The 20845-nt window shown below is 39.8% G+C and overlaps 1 protein-coding gene across 1 annotated transcript in view; it reads left to right on the forward strand.

Annotated features, from left to right (window-relative positions):
* PAPPA2 (pappalysin 2) overlaps positions 1-20845 on the forward strand; it is a 331690-nt gene that overhangs the window by 222755 nt on the left and 88090 nt on the right. The window contains exons 14-16 of the mRNA XM_058310161.1: positions 9968-10139; positions 13549-13726; positions 14884-15097. Coding sequence (XP_058166144.1) covers positions 9968-10139; positions 13549-13726; positions 14884-15097 — 564 coding nt within the window. The remainder of the gene's footprint in view (positions 1-9967; positions 10140-13548; positions 13727-14883; positions 15098-20845) is intronic.

Genomic DNA, 20845 nt, shown 5'->3' on the forward strand with positions numbered 1-20845 from the left:
CAGTTTTGACAGATAAAGTATTTTTGGCTGGCAGTTTTTCTCTTTCAGTACCTAAGTATGTCATACTACTGCCTTCTAGCCTCCATGGTTTCTAATGAGAAATTGGCCATTAATCTTACTGTGGTTCCTTTGTATGTGATGAACTGCTATTCTCTTACTGCTCTCAGTTCTCTTTTTAGCTTTGGCATTTGGCATTCTGATTACTGTGTGTCTTTGAGTAGTTTTGTTAGCATTTGTTCTGTTTGGAGCACATTATACTTCTTGGACATGCATATTTATGTCTTTCATAAGAGTTGGGAAATTTTTGGACATTATATCGTCAAATGTTCTTTGTTCCCTTTTCCCTTCTCTTATTCTGGGACACCTATGATATGTATGTTTGGTATGCTTCATGTTGTCACTCACTCACATTTGACAGTGCTCATTATTTTTCTATTCTATTCTCTATTTGTTCTTCTGACTATATGTTTTCAGTTGTTCTGTCTTCTTGTTTGCTGATTCTTTCTTATGCCTGTCCAAATCACTTTTTTATGCCTTTCAATCTCCATTATTGTGACTTTCATGCCCATAATTTCTGTTTCTTCTTAAACATTCCAATTCTTCTTTTGCTCACACATTGTATTCTTAATATTCTTTGGCTCTGTGTCCACCATTAGTTTATTTCTATCCTCATTTTCCTTCGTCTCCTTGTATTGATTTAGGAGATTTGTTTGCGCTTCTTTGATTAATTGTTCTAAAGTCTGTGTCTCCTCTGAAATTTTAATTTGTTCCCTTGACTGAGTCATATCTTCGTGTTTCTTAGTATGGCTTGTAAATTTTTTTGCTTATGTTTAAGCTTCTGATTATTTTGATGTGCTAAGTCTGAAGGTCACTTTCTCCTTCTTGTTTATGCTTTTATTTTAGATTGGCTGTATACTGAGGCTCTTTTTGACAGTTGGTCCAATTTATACTGGACTTTTAGAGTAGCTTGTGTTTAACTGTTCAGATTTTCTCAGGTCTTCTGTACCAGATTCTTGACCTGGGTATGTGTACAACTTTTAAGATTGCCTTTATTACGTACAATTGTTTTTCCCCCAGAAGAAAGTATCTTCTCTGTTCCTTCTCCAGGAATCCTGATCTGTTCTGTTTGTTTTTGTGCAGAATTTTCTCCCTGGTTCCTATGATTTGTTTAACTTCTTTCCCTCTCTCAGTGCCCCCATTTATTTTACATTTCTCAGTTTTGGGAGCCATCCTGCCTTACAGACTTCAGTTCCCACCTTTCTTTTCCTGAGACTTTTCTTCCTCAGGTTATTTCTCCAGTATTCCACCCCGGGAAGCCAGGTTGGGTTAATCCAGAAAGGTCTGTTTTTTCATTTAGGTGATCCAGCAGAGACTGATCTGCACTTCTTGCCAACAGTTCTGCCACAGTATTATTTTCTGGGGCAATTTTTGTATTTATGCACTAGTCAGCCCTTTGTGCTCTTCCCTGGGTCTCTGTGGACATGAGTCCCTTTGCCTGGATATGTGTGGGATTCTAACTTGATGCTGTGAGTGTTTTATAGTCTGCATCTGCAGCAGGGGGACCCATGCTGTGCTGCCTCTGTGTAAATATTAATATTTATGTAATGTAAATCTTCTTTAAAAATTAAAAAAAACAATTATTTTTAAAAAGACAGAGTGAGAGGAAGGGGTCTGGACTGACAGTTCTGTGTCAGATCATCTACCTTTTTTGGTGTTTGTTTGTTAACTTTTTCTTTCATTCAGTGTTTATGGAGTTCTTGTCCAGTATCTGCCATCCTCCTGAGTTCCAAACAAGTGGTGTTGTCCTTTTATTAGTGTTTCTAAAGAGAAACTTTTCCAGGGATGTCTTATGTAGCCATGTTGATGCTGTTATTACTATTGGGTTTTAAAGTTCTTCCCTAACCTAGTAGCCATATTCAGAAAATGGGATCTTTAGTTCATAATCTCCCATCAGTCCTCACATAGGAAAAACAAGGATTTCACTACAGATTCTATATGACTCTGGAATAATGTTGCAGCCTCCTGGAATTCCTCCAGGGTGGCTCAGACTTTCAGGGGAACCTTGGATCAAAGTTACAGGGCAGCTGTGGGCAGAACAGCAAAGACTTCACTCATTGTTCAGGAACTGCCTGCTTTCCAAGTGTAAACTGGGCTGGAAGTTATGCCAGCTTCTCTCTTGTGGCTTCAAGAAATGAAAAAAAATTATAAGAGGTACCTGGTTTGGCATCCCTTGGGGAATAGTGCATTGTACATCTTTAGTAAGACTGACCATTTCATCTGCAGATAATAATGTCAGTTTTCTGTTGCCAGCCTCACTAACCACTGAAGGTATAAGAAGACTTTAGGAACTTTTCCCTAAGTCTACCTTCAGATAAATATATTGACTCCTTCTAGTCAGAATTTAAGAACTCTAGACTGAATTTTATTCAGTTAACAGTGTTAGAAAAGAAACAGTATTTTTATCTGGATTTAGAGAATACTGCCTTTCTACCATAAAACATTTAGCGGTGACTTTTGAGGAGCATTCCTCATCTTCTATTTGCCTTTCCAATTCCTATTCATTTACTGAGGTCAATCAAATCTCATGATGAAACTTCATCTGAGATAGTCACATATTTATCATCTAAATGCATGATTTAGCTATTTTCTTTCTTCACCTATATTGAAAGATTCTTTCCCCTGAAAGAACAGAGGAAATGGTTATGCTTTTGATATACCCTATGGATTCTAGGTAGTGATTTGTGCTTAATACATTCAAGCATAACGATCAAGCACCAGGACCACTTTCTCTTGGAATCAGCCTTTCTATTTTATAGTCTTGGTCTGTGGAACTTATTGACATACCTTTCAGGTTACATATATCCAGATCTTTATGGTACTGGGTTTCACTCCTGGTGAGCACCAAAAGCTTTGAAGCTTAAAATATCAGATGCTATGATCCCACACCTGGGGTATAGAATCAAAATCCCCGGGAGGTAAAGCCTAGGTATCCATATTTCTTTATTTTTTATTTTTTTTAAATTTTTTACAAATTAAAAATTAATAGATCACAAGGAATGTTACATTAAAAAACATTAAAAAAAACAAGAACCATAAGAGGTTCCCATATAACCCATTCCCTACTCCCCACCACATCATTTTTATAAATTGTATTTTTTAAGATATATATCACAAAAAATATGTTACACTAAAAAAAATATGAGGTTCTTATATACCCCGCCCCCCACACCACTCCTTTCATACCAACATCCTCTCTCATCATTGTGGCACACTCTTCACACTCAGTGAACACATTTTGGGGCACGGCTGCACTACACAGATAATAATTTACTCTGTAGTTTGCACTCTCCTCAAGTACATTCAGTGGGTTATGGTAGGATATATAAAGTCCAGCATCTGACCCTGCAATATCATTAAGGACAACTCAAAATCCCAAAAATGCCCCCATATCACATCTCTTCTACCCTCTCCCTGCCCTCAGCAAATACTGTGGCCACTTTCTCCACTTTGATGCTAAAATTTCTTCTATTATTCATCACAATAGTTTTATGGTAGAATATCAGTAAGTCCACTCTAGTCCATATTTTATTCCTCCATTCTGTGGACCCTGGGATGGTGATATCGCCTCCACCTCTAGATCAAGAGGGGGCTTAGATTCCACATGGATGATGGATGCAGTTCCTCTGCTTATAGTTGTAGGCACTCTTGATTCCCTGGTGTGATGGTTGGCCATCTTCACCTCCCTGTTAGCTGACGTGGGAAAGACCAGTGAACCAGAGAGTAGGAGTCGCCACTCTGCTGAGGCTCAGGGCCCAGCTGGCACATGGGCAGTCCAGAGATTCAGGTTTCCTGAGTATGAACTGTTCGTAGCACCAACCACAGGTTCGGTAAAAGTGACAGAAGAGGCATGTGTAGAAAAGTCACATCTGAGTCCAGCTCCGTCACACTCAGGAGCACAGATTTCAAAGTAGGGCCCTCTTACATGGCACAGAGCTCCAAATCCATCTGCTATAAGTATATACCCTGTGGACCTCTGTAGCCTTCAGGAGAACCAGTACCTAGGGTTGTATCTACTTTGGTTTTTTCTGTGGTCCTGCTGAGGTGTGTGTAAGTGTGACCCCTCTGATGACCTCCTGACTCTTTTTGGAAGACTCTTAACCATATTGACTCATTTGTCTTTGCCTTTTACCCCTTTTATTCAAGGTCAAAGAGCAGGTTTTAACACTTGATCCAACATGTAGGCTGACCATATTTCTTTAAAAGTTCCCTAGGTGAGTCAAATGCAGAGGTAAGGTTGAGAAAACCTGCCTCAGGGCATGTGAAGGCAAGTCTTTCACGAAACTGTGCCAACAGGGTTTCCCAAGTATGGGAAGCATTCATAACCCAAGAAAGGATGAAAAAAACCCCACATCATTATGACAGGACAAAGCTAGGAATGTGCCTGCATGCCCTTAAACAGGATATATAAAATATGAGGGTACCTTATGGCTAAAATACATTTGAACAAGGATTCTTCAATTGAAAGCATTTTTCAAACCTTCAGACTCAATGACTTTGGGGAATGGAGATCAGAAGAGAGAGAGAATAGCAGTTTATAAGAGAAGAGCCAAGAGAATTACAGCTAGTCGGTATAGTTACGTGGCTATCTATACAGTGTCATTTGCCTACTGGCTTAAAATTCCATCATGAAAATTCCTTTGGCTTGAAACTTTGTCTCATATTAAAATGGAAATAGCTGTGAATCACATCTAACTAGGTTGATCACATCCATATCTGAGTCGATATTGTGATGTGGGGATGGGAAATGTCTGGAAAAAAATGGTTGGAAGGATGAGGAGGTATTGCTTAAAGAGACAAATATTGCCAATTTGATTTGCTATAGTTTAAAAGAAATCTGATCAAAACTAAAATGGACTATTACATATTCTATGCTTGTCCCCAGCCTGCCCTGCTGAGTTGCTTCTTGACTCACTCAGGCCTATGCTGCTTTCTGATAAGAAAAAAACAGGAAAGCAACCTTGTCCATAGGGAGATGGCCTCGTGGTCTAGGCTGGCCTGGAGAGTAAGAGCTCTGAGATCCAGCCTGAGGATTTTCCTCTGTCTCCCTGTATGGCCTCCAGCCATTCTCCGAACAGCATTAGTTTCCTTGAATGTCAAACCAAGATCAATAACTAACTTCCCAACTCTCTGGGGCATTGTAAGGCTTCATTCCTGCCACTTCCATTAACATTTGTCCAAATACTGTAAGAAAAAAGCTTTTGAGAAATTACAAATGTTATCATTTTTACTATTAGCATTATCCTTATGATATTAGAGTACATGTGGCACTGTGTAGACAGGAGAATGTATTGGGAGGGTGGGAAAACAGAGCACACAACTTCACTCACAAAAGCAGCATTTGTAATGGAAGAGAACCACAGAAGGGAATTTGGGGTTGGGGTGCATGGGGGAGAAGTCTACAATTGGTACCAGATGCCATCAGAAGCTAAGCTAACAACCTGATAAACACCATACTCATAAAACAAATTCCTTAAAAAGGAAGCAAATGGAAATATAAGCTAGTGAAAGAATTTGCAACAGCTGCCCTAAAACCATTTCTCACTTCATAAACAGGTCTGGGTTTGGTGTTTGGTTGTTTTTTTTTTTTTTGGTCTTATTTCATGCCGCTTTTCACATCTTGTCTGCTCTCCTGTCTCACCATTCCTCCCTTGTGGCCAGTGCTGGATGGACTTCTCACACTGGTAGTCATAGCAACAGCAGTTAATGGAACCCCGTCTTGATGGAAGGAGGCTCATTCAGAGTATTTGTGTCAAGCACATATTTGTCCTGACACAGATTAATTGACTGGCGTCACTGAAAAACAGCATGTGCCATTTCACATTAATTTCTTTCAATAAGCTGATATGAACCAGAAGTGTTAATGACACCCTTTTTCCTAGTACTTTCTGCTCAACATGCTGAGGAAATTATTATGTTTTGGGGACATCCATGGATGGCATATAGCACCTCTGGAGCTCAGAATTCATTAGCAACACTCATGAGGCATTCTGATCTCATCCTATGGATATGGACATGTTTCAGCTCCTTTATCCAGACAAGTTGAATAAAGACTCAGAGGCAAAGATTTATTTCTTATGTTGCATACCCAGTTGGATGTGGAGAATCCATGCTGATGATAACACCCCCACCCCCAACTCATATTCCTTCTTATATTAGGCAACATAAAGTGAGTCTGAAGGATCCCACATCATGACAGGAAAGAACCAAGGTTTAAAAGAGTAAAAAATAAAAATAATCCTCACACTACTCAGTTCCAACCTCTTTATCCAACATTTAAAAGATATAGGTAAAAGAAATGAAAAGGTCACTGATGTGATTTATATCCTACGGGTACAAGTTCAGGGACAGCAACTTTAGTATATTAAGAGGAGTGCTTCTGCAGCTCATACATAGTTAAGGTCATTTTATTTTCCATTTCTTCTCTGGTTGCCCAGCTTTCCAATAAAGTCACTGACCATTAATGTAATTCATAGGCAAACAGAACAAATTAATGATGACAAGATTCACAGTGGTCATTTTGGCTAATATTTAGCAGTCCTGGCAACAACAACAAGAGCACTGAATATATCCTACTAGACTATGATTTCCTTAAGGACATGATCCTTGTTATATATTCAATACTCAGACTCATGCCTTGCAAACAGTAATTACTAAGTGAATGCTTATGAATGCATGATTCAGTGGTGCAAGCTGTTTGAATCATTATTTGATAATGAAATTTTTATATTTCAGATCCTGTTCTGTCATTGTAAAAGTTAATAAGTTTCCCATTTTGATAGCCATTGATTTACCCTGCTGCCTACAATATGAACCAATTTAATTTAGCAAACATTTATTGTGTCTACTTTAGGAAGGAATATGATTAATATAAAAGTTACTAAGGATCAGTATTGTCTTCAAAAATTGGTAATCTAGTTAGAAGATTCAGCACTTAGGAAACACTCAGATGCTAGTGAATAAAAGGATAAATGAGTGAATGAATGAAAGAATGAATGAACAAGGATATATATACATGGCTATGATACAAGGCAGAGTAAAAGAGGTGTTAGGAGGGAATTATTTTTCAAATTTCACTGGGAAGTTTAAAGGAGGAAGGTATCTGGAGAGTTTTCTTGGAGAAGGAAGACCTTTTCAGAAATCTAACAAACTGAGCAAAGGCACAGAAGTGGGAAAACTGAAAGTTGTGTAGCTAACAGCTCACAAACTACTGTGGGTGGAAACTGGGCCAATTGCAGTGGAATAGTGGGAGGAAGTAATCAGGGTACAATCGTGGTGATTGCTGCCATTTATGGAGGCCCTACCATGTGTCAGCACCATTCTAGTACTTTACATAAATGTATTATGTTTTCTAATCTTCACAACCCTTTCCATAAGGTACACCTTATTACCATTTTACAGATGAGGGGACTGAAGCTCCTCGAGGTAAATTGCCCACGGTCATGTAGCTGAAAGTTACAAAGCTGAGATTTGAACCCTGTTTGCCTGCTTCTGAATATAAATTGAGATTTGATCGTAGAAAGTATTGAATACCAGAGTAGGAAGGTTTTTACTTAATTGAATAGACAATGGGGATACATGGAAAACTGCTGTTTATTTTTTTAGAGGAATCATTCATTTGTTCATTTAACAAATGTTTATAGAGGGCCTATTATGTGCCAGGCATTGTTATTGGCACTTGGGATACCTAATAAATAAAAACAAAGGACCTGTGCCCATGGATTTCATAGTCTAATGACAGGAAGATAGTCTACTAGGAAGATGGCCAACCTAGAGTTGCAGAATTGATTGCAATGGAAAGAGGCATAAATGGGTAGACAAATTAGGAGACTTACTAGAGGGGTCCAGATGCAGAGCTGAGGTCTTGGGTAGGAAAATTGAGTGTGACTAGCAGGAAGTAGAGGACACAGGAATCACTACAACTGTGAACTCTGTAAACTGGTATAGCCCAGAGCCTGGCAGGGGGCGATCAGGAGAAGAGACGTTTAAGATGAGACATCAAGAGGCAAGCTGGAAATGTGGTGCCTCCTTTCAAAGAAATCATGAAATCTGACGCTAGAATGTATTCGCAGGGACATTGGGAGTTGAAATACCTGGTCCTGAATACAGAGGGTATCCTAAGAAAAGTCAGGCACCATTTATAAATGAAGGGAGAAGGAAAAGGAGAGGCAGCTGAAATGGTTTTTAGGCAAGGGAGACATAAGCAGAGGTGAGAGGTAAGACCATGCGAATGGGTAAAAATAACAAAAGCAACATCCGTGATCATAACAACTAATAAGTACTGTGTTTTTACTCTCTACTAGTTGTTTTAAAAGCATGACCATATTAGCCTTACAACAGCCTTATAAAATAGATGCTATTCATGCCCCCTTTAATTAATGTGGAAATAGGCACTTGGGTTGATTAAACATTTTTCTGTGATCACCCAGTCACTTAATAATGGAGCTGGAACTTATATCAAGACCATTACTAAAGTCATCTCCTCAGAGGAAGTGAGAGAGAATTAGAGAAAGACAGAAAGAGAGGTAGCAAGGGAAGAGAAAAAGTGAAAGTAAGTCAGTGATAGAGATAAGCAAGAGAGAGCAAAGAAATTCAAGTATGTAAACTCTTTCACAGGAGTTTAAGGAATGTCCACAACCCCCTTGCTCAAGTCATTTGAGTATCAGGATTTTCAGAGCTTACTGAGGATGTCTATGATTTGCAGAATTTCTGGTAAGACAACTTAAAAATGTTTAGGATCCCAAATATTCTAGCTTTTTCACCCATAGAACTAGTTTTGGGAGAATGAGAGGAAATGGAACATTTGAGGAGCTTGGGAAACCCTGAGGCTGCCAAAGTCTAGTCCATTTCACGACCAAAGTCTCTATATTAATAATAGTTAACATTTGTGGAGCACTTCCATGTGCCACGCACTGTCCTGCATACCTCACATAAATTAACTCATTTACCCTTGCTACAACCTTATGAACTATGCACCATTATCATCCCTATCTTATAGAGGAAGACGCTAGAATAGTGCAGAATGAGTAACTAGCCCCAAGTCACACAGCTGCTAGTGGAGGAGCCAGGGTTCAAACCCAGATAGCCTGCAGCTGGTGTCCTGGTTTTTAACTTCTGTGGCTCTGCTTTGGTAAGAGGGTGACCCTCTCCTTGCCCTATCACATTGTTGTTGCTGCTGTGGTCCCGACTGAGTGCCCCTGAACCATAGGGAGTTTATATATCTCTCCTGTTCCTGGTTGATTGTTCTTAGGAATGTAGGCAGAAGCTTTCCCATGAGGTCTCTATAAACATCTATCACAATTTCAGGCAAGTGAAAGTTTCCTCTTTCTGCCATGGGCTCAATTTCTGTTTAGCCAGTGTTGACATTCGGTACTTGTACGACTGTACCAGTTAAAATATTTCCATCCCAATTGGTGAATAGTTGTTATCTTTTCTGCTATCCCAGACACCCAATATCTTCATACAGGGACCCTGGGACCTTCCTGTGATAAACATCTAACAGGTTGATGCTGACACAACTAGTGGCCTCCAGGATTCAGCTCCTGAGCTTTGTCCTGGGTCTGGTTTGATTGTTTGGGACTCAGTAGAACTTGTTGTTAAATATTTTTGAGTATCTATTCATTTCTGAAGCCATCCAGAACCCTGGGATCTAATCTCCCTTCTCCTCCCCACCCCATCCTATCATCCTCTGGCTGGAAAATCTATGGAAAGTTGGTTGGTTGGTGCTTGCTAGCTGTCATGGATGTTGATTATGTCACATATCTCCAGATAATATAGGGAAGGTAATGAGTTTAATGTAGATTTTGGGAAAAAACAATAATTCTGTCTGGTTTAGAAGCATTTCCCAGAGGAAGCTGAGAAGTCACTGCTGCTGCTTGACCTAAGCTGCTTCTGTCTCTGTCATCCCCAGCTGTGTCCAAGGGCCTTGTGAGGAACAGGGCAGCTGTGCTCCACCGCTGCTTGATCACGCGGATGTGGTGAACTGCACCTCTGGTGGCCCAGGTCCCATGAAGTGTGCTATCAGCTGTGAAAGCGGGTTTGCCCTTCAGGCCAGCAGCGGGCAGTACCTCAGGCCCAGGCAGGTAAGTTGGAAACCCATGGCCATCAGGACCAAGTTCCTATGAGAGAATCTGCTTGTGCTCTTCTCCCTGGATAAATTGGGGAGAGGACAGGTGTTTTTAAATCATTTAAAAGGAAAAATGAGAACTCTAACAAGCAAGGAGAAGCTCAGCTTTCTAGAAATGCAGGATATCTAAGAACATGTGCAATTGTGATCGATGTTCCTTTTCCTTGTTTTTGTTTTCCTGTCAGAAGTTATGTTGCTCATTTTGCCTTTAACATGAAAATGGCACAGTTAAGGCTTGTTCACAATTTTCAAGCCATACAAGTAGCATTCAGTTTGTCTGTGGTTCATTGTCTAAACTTCCAACCCTCCTTCCATGAAGGCTGGAGAAGAAGGACCTGTTTCTTTCCCCAAAGCCTTAAATTTATTACTGACGTGGGGATCCTATCACGATTCTAGCTTTGGCTGAATATCCTGAATTTCTACAAGCTTTCATAAGCACCATTTCCAGAAATTAAAAGTGACTGGGAGTGAATAAAATGTATTGGTTAATAGCATGGGCTTGGAAGACCATTTGGTTCCACTGTGTACTAGGTGTTATCTTTGGGCAAATAAATGAACAAATAAAACTAGCCTCTTTAAGTTTGTTTCCACATTTGTAACATGATTAAAACAGAAGTACTTATCCCATTGAGTTACTATGATGACAGGAAAAACTTAAAAAGCTTCTAGCAAAATTATAGGCACAAAGCACTAGAAATTATTAGCTGCCATTATTATGAGCATGATAATGTATTCCTATCTAAGAATTTTGTTTTCCATCTTTCCTTTAGAGAACTCCCAATACCCTACAGAGGAATTTTAAACTTGAAATCAACCATTAGAAAACATCACTATATTATTAGACAGAGAAAGAATGTTCTAGAATAAAGATAATGGTGCTCAAGGAGAGAACTAAAAAGATGTAATATCATAAGGAAGAAGTGGAAGCATGATTAGGTAGTCAGAGAGCAATAGTTTGGAAGATTGGATTTTTTCCCCTTATGTACCACTTGACTTCTTAACAGGTCTTGAAGCCCCATGAGAGAGTTTCACTTGCTTAGAGATGGTCTGAATTTAAAGACACAATCTTTGGTTTCAGATTGTTTAGATTCTACCTAGCGAGAAACAGATTTACTCTGCCATGAGACACCAACTTCTTGGTTTATGATGGTTCATTTAATTTGGTTGGAAACGTAGTGCTCTTACTGCCTGTTCTTCACCCATTTTGACTCAGGTAAAGTTATATCTGATTAGAAAAGAAAGAGAAAGAATGGAAAAGAACAAACTGAAGGTATAGACAGAATACACATGTGTGCCAGAAAAAGAGAATTAAAGAAGCAAGAAAAGAAAAGACAATGTTTGCAAGGCATTATAATTAGAAGCAAATTCAAAACAAAATGGACAATACCTGTGGAAGCAAGGAGAAGAACCAGGCAGCATAAGCAGCTTAAAGGACACTGTTTAAATGATTTGTGGATCATGACGGTATGAGCCGGATTTCCAGGTTTTGATATCTATGTGAAGAGCAGAATCTGGGTTAGGAGCTTACCCTTTGCCAGCCATACTGTGAACAGCGACAGAGCTGTCTAGCTGAATGCTCCTGTCATCTGAGGCTGGCGTCACTAAAGAAATTATACAATCACAGCTCATGATCACAAACAGTGGGGCTATTTGCTTTTTGTTGACATGAGAATTGAAACTAAGCAGAAAAATGTGACTGGCTTTGAACTGGGTCTTTCTGGCAGGCAACAGGGAAATACTGGGGGGCAGGGAGGATCAGCTGGACAAGAACTGGTGTCAGGTGTGACAGGTGCTTTCACCAGTCATTTTATCTTTGGCTTTGATGCCACTGTGGTCTCCTGGCAGGAAGGATGGTTCAGCTGCAGAATCTCCTCTTTCTTTGACTTGTGTTAACTCAGTGCTTAAAGTGAATTTTGTGCTTTTTCCCCAAACAAGTTTCTAGGTCCCTGCTCTGTTTCCTCTGCTCTGAAAACCTTCTCTTCCCACCTCCTTCTATGCTTCTGGGAAGTTCTGCCCATCTTTCAAAGGCCAGTTCTAGTATTAACTACTTGGTGATACTTCCCTCAAATGTTCTACTGCCCTGCCCAAGGATGCAAAGTTCCTCCTTTAGTTGCCATAGTGCTGTGTGACTTGCACACAACAATATATATTATATTATATTGCTTTATATTTTACATATGTATATTTTCTTTCTTCTTGGTCTCAGTTTTCTACTTATTTTATTGTTTGTATTCTTGTAATTGCATTCCCTCAAATCTATATTTAAGAAGGTAAGGAATATAACAAATAAAATTATATATCATGCATTTTCTTACTTTATTTCTCTTTCTCCCTTTCTTCTTCTTTCCATTCTTTCTTCTTCAGGCATTTTCTGAGCCCCTGTTTCACCAGGTGATTTGCACATGCCCCTCTCCCTTTGGATTTTTAGTTCTTTGAGGACATCTTGTTTATCCAAACCTAGTATAGGGTCTGGCCTTTTGGTGCTAAATAAATGTTTATTCATTTAATTAATGGTTATTTATTCTGGGCTGTGCTACTGAAATTATAGGCTCAGAATAATAGCTAGAATTTCTCTAATTTAACCAGGAGGTTTGGGAGGTTCTTTTCATGCAGTAACTCCTTGTTGTTCTCAGATAATATGCATCATTCACAGAGGAAGTAGTTTTTTTTCAGAAGCATTATCAATTGGCTTATCAGTGAGAGTCCCAGCAGCAGAAACAGATGACATGCTTAAAATTAAAGGATAATTTGATCAAGGGACTATTTATAAAAGTGAGGACAGAATATAGAGAAATTGCAATGAGATGGTACAATATCCCAAGGCAAAGGTTGTCTGTTATTGCCCCTGGGTCTGAAAGGAAGAACGTAGGGAGCAGTTAGCAGAACCCACTTAAGAAAAAGCAGATAGCTCTTAAAGAATGCAGCCAGCATGCAGCAACCCCCCAGGGAAGGGTGCACTCTGACCTTACTTTTCCTCCTAGTTGGTATTGTGTCTCAGGACCTGAACCCAAGCCCAAGCCAGAGGCTAGAAATCCACAGAGACCAGTGTCCCTGGGCACAGAGCAGGGTGGAGGTGGTTAGATCGCTGATCTGGGGAGCAAATGGAGGGCATCCAATGGGGTCGACTGGAGGAGCATCACTGTTTAACTCTTCTCTTAGAAAAACATGCTCCTTTTATCAGCATTATACTTTGGTACTGTGTGGATCTGCATATTGAATCAATAAGGTATAAAGAGGAAGAAAGGCAAAATTACTTGAATCTGTTTTGAATGTTGGGATAATCACTGGCACCCTTTTAAATCCTGTCAACTCTTCTGATACACCTTTTTATGTGACCTTGACATAGGAAAATTTTCTGTTTCTAGAGGGAAATTCTGCTCACATGTTCCTCTGGGCACTGGGACCTGGACGTGAGCTGCTCACCTCTTGACTGTGGCATTCCCGACCAGTCTTTGGTGAACTATGCAACCTTCTCCTGCTCAGAGGGAACGGACTTTCTAAAACGCTGCTCAGTCTCCTGTGTCCCACCAGCCAAACTTCAAGGTATTGTCTGGTTAGCCAGGAATGGTGTGCAAGTTCTCTTGATTCTTCCCCTCTTTCTGGGCCTCTGGGATACTTTTCCTTACCCAGTGGCCTTCCCACTTGCTCTGATGTGCCACCCTCCTCTGATAACATTGACAAAGGCCCAAATGACAAAACCATTCCTTGTCTCTGACCACCTGGAAGGATCCAGACTCAGAATCTCATTAATGAGAGAATCTCAGACTCTGTTTTTATTTGATTGTATGTACCCTGGAGTCAAGCCAACTAACACAGTTGTCCTGGTAATATTAATACTCAAATGCTATTTAAACATACATTTTAAAATTTAATATTCACAGCTATCTGACAAGTTTGGTGGGATGGCAGCAGCTCTAACTGTCTCCCACACCATGCTCTTTATCTCATCAAGCATTCTCAGATTTTGGTGTACCTAACAATTATCCAGGAGGTATGTTAAAATGCCTTACATCAAGAGATCCTGTTTTAGTAGGTCTGGCTTGGGCCAATGATACTACAGTGTATAGCCCATGGATTAGACTTTAAGAACCCATGCATTATACTGTACACTGAGGCACATAGCATTGTGGTTAAGCACATAACTGTGCATCCAAACTGCCTGAGTTCAAACCCCCATTCTGCCACTAAGTAGCTTGGGCAAGTTACCTAAACTTAATTTCCTCATCTGCAAAATGGGGAATATTAACAGTATCTATTTCATAGAGCTTTTTGAGATTTGAAGTGTACAGAACTTAATACATGTAAAATGCTAAGAGCAGTACATGACATATAATAAACTCTAAAAAGAGTGTCATCTTATCATTATTATAATGCTTTTCATGATATTTATCACTGCAACATTTTTATAATTTGTAGTTAGGAAGGAAGGTAGTGTCTGGGTAGGTAGAAGTTCTTTCAATTCAGGGCAAGAATGAGTTATCTGACCTCTGTTCTTTAGAAGAGACCATAATGGATGCTCTGTAGGTAAAGAAGATATAGGATAAATATTTGACCTGAGATTTTAGGGAAGCTTCCTGAAAAAAAGAATAATGTGATTTTCTGAGAATGAAATGCATTAACAAGTTTTCATTCTTTTTTCTGTTATTCTATTTTTGGACTCTCTCTTCTAAGCATCCTGTGCTTTTCTTTCCTGGATTTAGGACTGAGTCCATGGCTGACCTGCCTTGAAGATGGGCTCTGGTCCCTCCCAGAAGTCTACTGCAAGTTGGAGTGTGATGCACCCCCTATTATCCTGAACGCCAACTTGCTTCTGAATCACTGCCTCCGGGGCAACCACGATGTGGGCTCTGTTTGCAAATATGAATGCAACCCAGGCTACTATGCGGTGGAAAGGGCAAAGAATAAAGTCAGGAGGTAAGGGGAGTTGTTGCTAGTCTTGTTTTTCTGCTTACTTTATCACCTTACTGCTGTTCCCTCATTTCCAACCCCAGAACCATTGTTTGTGGCCATCTGGTTTACCTGCCACTTGCATTCACTTGTCTTCTGGATAATCCTCTTCATCTGCTCAGGGGCTTTGCCAATCATGGCAGTAAAGATACTCCCTCCCATAAGAGACGCCCTAGGTTTACCTAGGTTCTTTTTAAAAAATACTCTGCCCTAATTATTGTTTTCCATCAAAGCAAGATATTGGGAGACCCCCAAATGTTATGTATGTTACCTGATATTCTCTGGGACTTAACATCAGAGGGTGTGGGCAAACTCCCTGCTCTGCTTCCCAGTTTAGGTACTTATTAGATGTGTGATGTCAGGAAGGTTTCTTTCTCTGCCTCAGTTTTCTCACTTATAAAATGGGGATAATGATACTATCTATCGTTTTAGTCTGTCAAAAGCAATATGCCAGAAATGGGTTGGCTTTTACAATGTAAGTTGATTGGCTTACAAACTTACATTTGTGAGGCTGAGAAAAATGTCTAAATAAAGGCATTGTCAGGTGGTCCTTTCTCCCCAAAGACCAGCTGCTGGATGCCCCTGTCACATGGCAAGGCACATGGCAGTGTCTGCTGGTCTCTATTTCCCCCTCCAGGTTTCCTTGCCTTCAGCTTCCTGCTTCCCTTGCTCTCTCTCAGCTTCTGTGGCTTTCTCTTCTTTTTCTTTCCATAGTCATCCCATTTATAAAGGACTCCATTAAGAAGACCCACTCTCTGTCATACTTTACTGGAGTAACCTAATCAAAGGTTCCACATACAAGAGGTTCACACTCACAGGAATGGATTAGTTTAATGAACATGATTTTCTGGGCTCCATCCAGCTTCAAACAGTCACATCTACTTCATAGGACTGATGTAGAGACTAAATGAGTAAATGCATACAGTCAATACATTTTTATGTATAAGATATAAAACTCAAGTCTTCTCCTTACTGAATTTTGGTTCTTACGGGGATTGTGTATGCCCACTCCTAGACCTGGAAACTAAGAGGACTGCTCTTATGAAAGCTTGGGTGATCAAAGGAAACCAAGCTTTGCGGTATAATTTAAGAGGAAGAACTTTCAAGAGAGTGTCATTCTGAGGTTTAAATCCAGATGCCCCTCACCCCTTTACCAGCTGTGATTTCACTCTTTGTAAGTCAGTTTCCTTCTCTGTATATTTTAAGATAATGTCCATGTCAGTGTTGATTTGAGATAATGTATAAGAAACCCAATACAAATCAATGGTAGTGTTAGAATAAGGAAACTCCTCACAATCAGTAAATAGTAGCTCTTCTTTTCCTACCATAAACCATGTAGCCAATTCCCAGCCATCTTGATAGGGAGCTGATAGAACAATGGCTTCCACTCCTGAGAAAGCACATGGGTGGGAAAGGAAAAGCAAGCTACCTCCCTGTCCTCTCAGCTCAAGGGGAGAGCTAGGCCAACTAGAAGATGAATAATACTGATGAAAAATTCATAGGAGGCAGCACTTTCTGGTACAATGGACTCTGGCAGGTGGAGTAAACAGTCTCTTGACAACTGAGAGCACATTGGCATGTGATTTTCACATGGTCTAGGTACAATTTGCATAGGTACACATTGACAGGCAGTGAGTGATGGTCAGATAAGCTTCAAGTGAGAAATTTATTTGTTGCAACAATCCTGAAGCCTGCTATTTTCTTGCTTTCGCTCTGTCTTCCTGCTTCCCTTTTCACTTAAAAGCATCCAACTCAGATATCTGCAGTACAGTGCAGTGAAGAATAATTGAAGGGGAGAGAAAAGACTCAGGGTCAGGAGGAATTAAGGGTGGAGAGAATATCACCAGATCCCAGGGCCCAAGCTTAAGCTTTGCACTGACAACAATAATGCTCCACCCAGAACTAATGGGTGTCTGCCTCCCCTCTGCTTCTCTGACACTAGCCTCCCCGTCACCGGGCAGGGGCATGGGAGGACCACTTGTTGACCCAGCTTTTCTGGCTGAGAAACTGGATGCTTGCATCACAATGTCAGCATCAATTTTGGCCCAAACATTTACATTCGCAAGTACCGTGCTGTGGAGAGATTAAATTATTTACTGCACTGTGTAAACTGATTAAATCTTAGTTTACACCTGTTTACATAGCAGGAGCTGGATTGGTTATCAGAAGTTTGCCAGTTGGGCATACATCTCTGTCACTTACCGCCTGTGTTTACCCAACAGACTATGTCAGCCTCGTTCCTTTCGTGGTGGAAAGAGCCCAGCATTGTACAAATGGGGCTTGAAAGGTCTTTTTAGGACGTGGAGGCATGAGGAAAAGAAACTGAGAAAAGCAGGCAGAGAAAGCAGTTCAGATGGAGTGTGCACATGCTGATTTTATGCCATTGTACAGTGGAGTGGGCAAAAAACTACCTCACAGCTGAGTTCACAACTTGCTGCTTGTTTGACCCCAAGCAATACGTTCAGTGTCTCTGTGTCCCCGCTTCTGCATCCATAATGTGGGGGAAGAAATTTTTTCAATAGTATTGGTGAAAATGGATAATGTACTGAAAGCATTTTATAAACTATGTAGTTCAATACATGTACTACACATTTTGTTCATTTTCTTTTTTTTAAATTATTGTGGTAATGTATACATATACATCATAAAAGTTGCCATTTTAACTATTTTAAGTGTACAATTCAGTGGCATTAATTACATTTATCACAAACAGTAACTCTGTACCTATTAGGTACCTACTCCCCATTCCCTCCTCCCCCAACCCCTGGTACATCTGATCTACTCTCTGTCTCTGTGAATTTGCTTATTCTATTAATAACAATTTCATTTAAGTGGAATCAAACAATATTTGTCTTTTTTTTCTCTTTTCTTTTAACAAATCAATTTTATTCATACACGTTAATAAAGCATAAATCCATCCAAATTGTACGATCACTTTGATTGTACACTATGTATTCAGTATAATCACATGGTTGTGTATTCATTACCTGAATCATTCCCAGAGCATTTTCATTATTCCACTAATAATAATAATACTAAAAAGCAAACACCAACCAACCAATCACCCCTTAATCTCTCTATGCTTCCCTTGCCATACATAGCAGCTGTTCTGTTTCTTTCTCTCTAGATCATTTGTACTTAAAATTTGTAAAAACTGTCTTATATATGCAATATCACCCATATTTATATTTTACATGAAGTTTCACTATGTTATCCAGGCCCAGGTTACATTTTTTAGCTTTCCTTCTAGTAATACTAATGTCCTTAGGCTTTCCCTTTCAACCACTGTCATATTCCTATAATAGCTCTGCTAGTCACAAACAGTGTGATGTGCTCTCACCATTTCCATTCATTTCCAAGGATTTATAAACAGCATTTTAACCAATTCTGCACAGATTAACCATCAGCTTTCCAGTCTCTAACCTCATTCTACTTTCTGGTGGCCTGTATTCTAATTATTAATTCCATGAGTTACGTAATATATTTAGGTCATACTAGCACAATCATGCAGTATTTCTCCTTTTGTGTCTGAATTGCTTCACTTAACATAATGTTTACCCATGTTGTCATGTGCTTCATGACTTCATTTCTTCTTACCGCTGCATAATATTCCATCATGTGTATGCACAATTTGTTTATCCATTGCTCAGTTGATGGACACTGGATTGTTTCCAACTTTTGACTATCATAAATAATGCTGCTATGGACATTGGTGTGCTGATGTCTATTTGTGTCACTGCCCTCAGTTCTTCTGGGCATATACCTAGCAATGGTATTGCTTGGTCAAATGACAAGTCTGTATTCAACTTCCTTAGGAATTGCCAAACAGTCCTCCACAGTGACTATACTATTCTACATTCCCACCAACAGTGAATAAGCATTCCTGTCTCTTCACAATCTCTTCAACATTTACAGTTTTCTGACTTTTTAATAGTGGCCAGCCTAAAGGCTGTGAACTGATATCTCATTGTAGCTTTGATTTGCCCATTTATCTACTTTTTCTTTTGTTGCTTATGCTTTGGGTGTAAGGTTTAAGAAACTGCTGCCTACTACAAGATCTTGAAGATGTTTTCCTACATTTTCTTCTAGGAGTTTTATGATTTTTGCTTTTATATTTAAGTCCTTGATCCCTTTTGAGTTAATTTTTGTATAAGGTGTGAGAGAAGGGTCCTCTTTCTTTCTTTTGGATATGGCTACCCCGTTCTCCTGGCACCATTTGTTGAATAGACTGTTATGGCCCAGGTGGGAGGCAGCCTTGTCAAAAATCACTTGACTCTAGATGTGAGGTTCTATTTCTGAGTTATCAATGCAGTGCCATTGGTCAATGTGTCTGTTTTTATGACAGTACCATGCTGCTTTTACCATTGTAGATAAATAATTATACTTTAAAGTCTGGAAGTGAGAGTGCTCCAACTTCATTCTTCTTTTTAAAGATCTTTTTGGCTATTCAGGGCCCCTTACTCTTCCAAATAAATTTGATAATTGGTTTTTCCATTTCTGCAAAAAAGGCTGCTGGATTTTTATTGGGATTGTGTTGAATCTGTAAATCAGTTTGGGCAGAACCGACATCTTAACAATATTCAGTCTTCCAGTCCATGAATATAGAATATCCTACCATTTATTTGAGCCTTCTTCAGTTTCTTTCAGCAATGTTTTATAGTTTTATGAATATAGGTCCTTTATGTCCTTGGTTAAGTTTATTCCCAAATATTTGATTGTTTTTGTTGCTATTATAAATGGATTTTTTTTCTGATTTCCTCCTCATTTTGCATATTAGTAGTGTATAGAAATACTATTGATTTTTAAAATATATTTTTAATTTATTTTTAAAAGATACATAGATCACACAAAATGTTACATTAAAAAATGTAGGAGGTTCCCATATGCCCCACTCCCCATAACCCCTACTTTTCCCACATCAACAACTTCTTTCATTAGGGTGGTACATTCATTGCAATTGATGAATACATTTTGGAGCACCGCTACACAGCATGGATTATATTTACATTGTAGTTTACACTCTCGCCCAGTGCATTCAGTGGGTTATGGCAGGATATATTATACCCTGCATCTGTCCCTGCAATATCATTCAGGACAACTCCAAGTCCCAAAAATGCCCCCATATCATACCTCCTTTTCCCTCTTCAGCAACTCCAGTGGCCACTGTCTCCACTTCAGTGATATAATTTCTTCCATTGCTAGAGGCACAATAATTCTATTGTAGAATACCAGTAAGTCCACTCTAGTCCATATTTTATTCTTCCATCCTGAGGACCCTTGGGTGGTGATGCCCACTCCACCTCTCAGTTGAGAGGGGGCTTCGATCTCACATGGCTGGTGGATGGGACTCTCATGCCCACAGCTGTAGACTCTCTCAGTTCCTTGGTGTGGTGGTTGTGGTCACCTACCAGTCAGCTGACCTGGGTTAGTTCAACGAACTGAAGAGTAGGTGCTACAACACCACTGAGGCTCAGGGTCCAGCTGGCTAGAGATTCATATCTCCTGAGCATACACCAATCCCAGTGCCAACCACAGGTTCAATAAAAGGGACAGAAAGGGCATGTGCAGAGAAATGACATCTGTGTCCAACTCCATCACACTCAGGAGCACAAATTCCAAAGTAGGGCCCAATGGCAAGGCACTGAACTTCAGAGCCATCTGCCATGACCATAGGACCTGGGTGTCTCCATAGCCCTCAGGAGCACCTCTACCTGG

The sequence above is a fragment of the Dasypus novemcinctus genome, chromosome 13 (assembly GCF_030445035.2).
Source record: "Dasypus novemcinctus isolate mDasNov1 chromosome 13, mDasNov1.1.hap2, whole genome shotgun sequence".
NCBI lineage: Eukaryota > Metazoa > Chordata > Mammalia > Cingulata > Dasypodidae > Dasypus > Dasypus novemcinctus.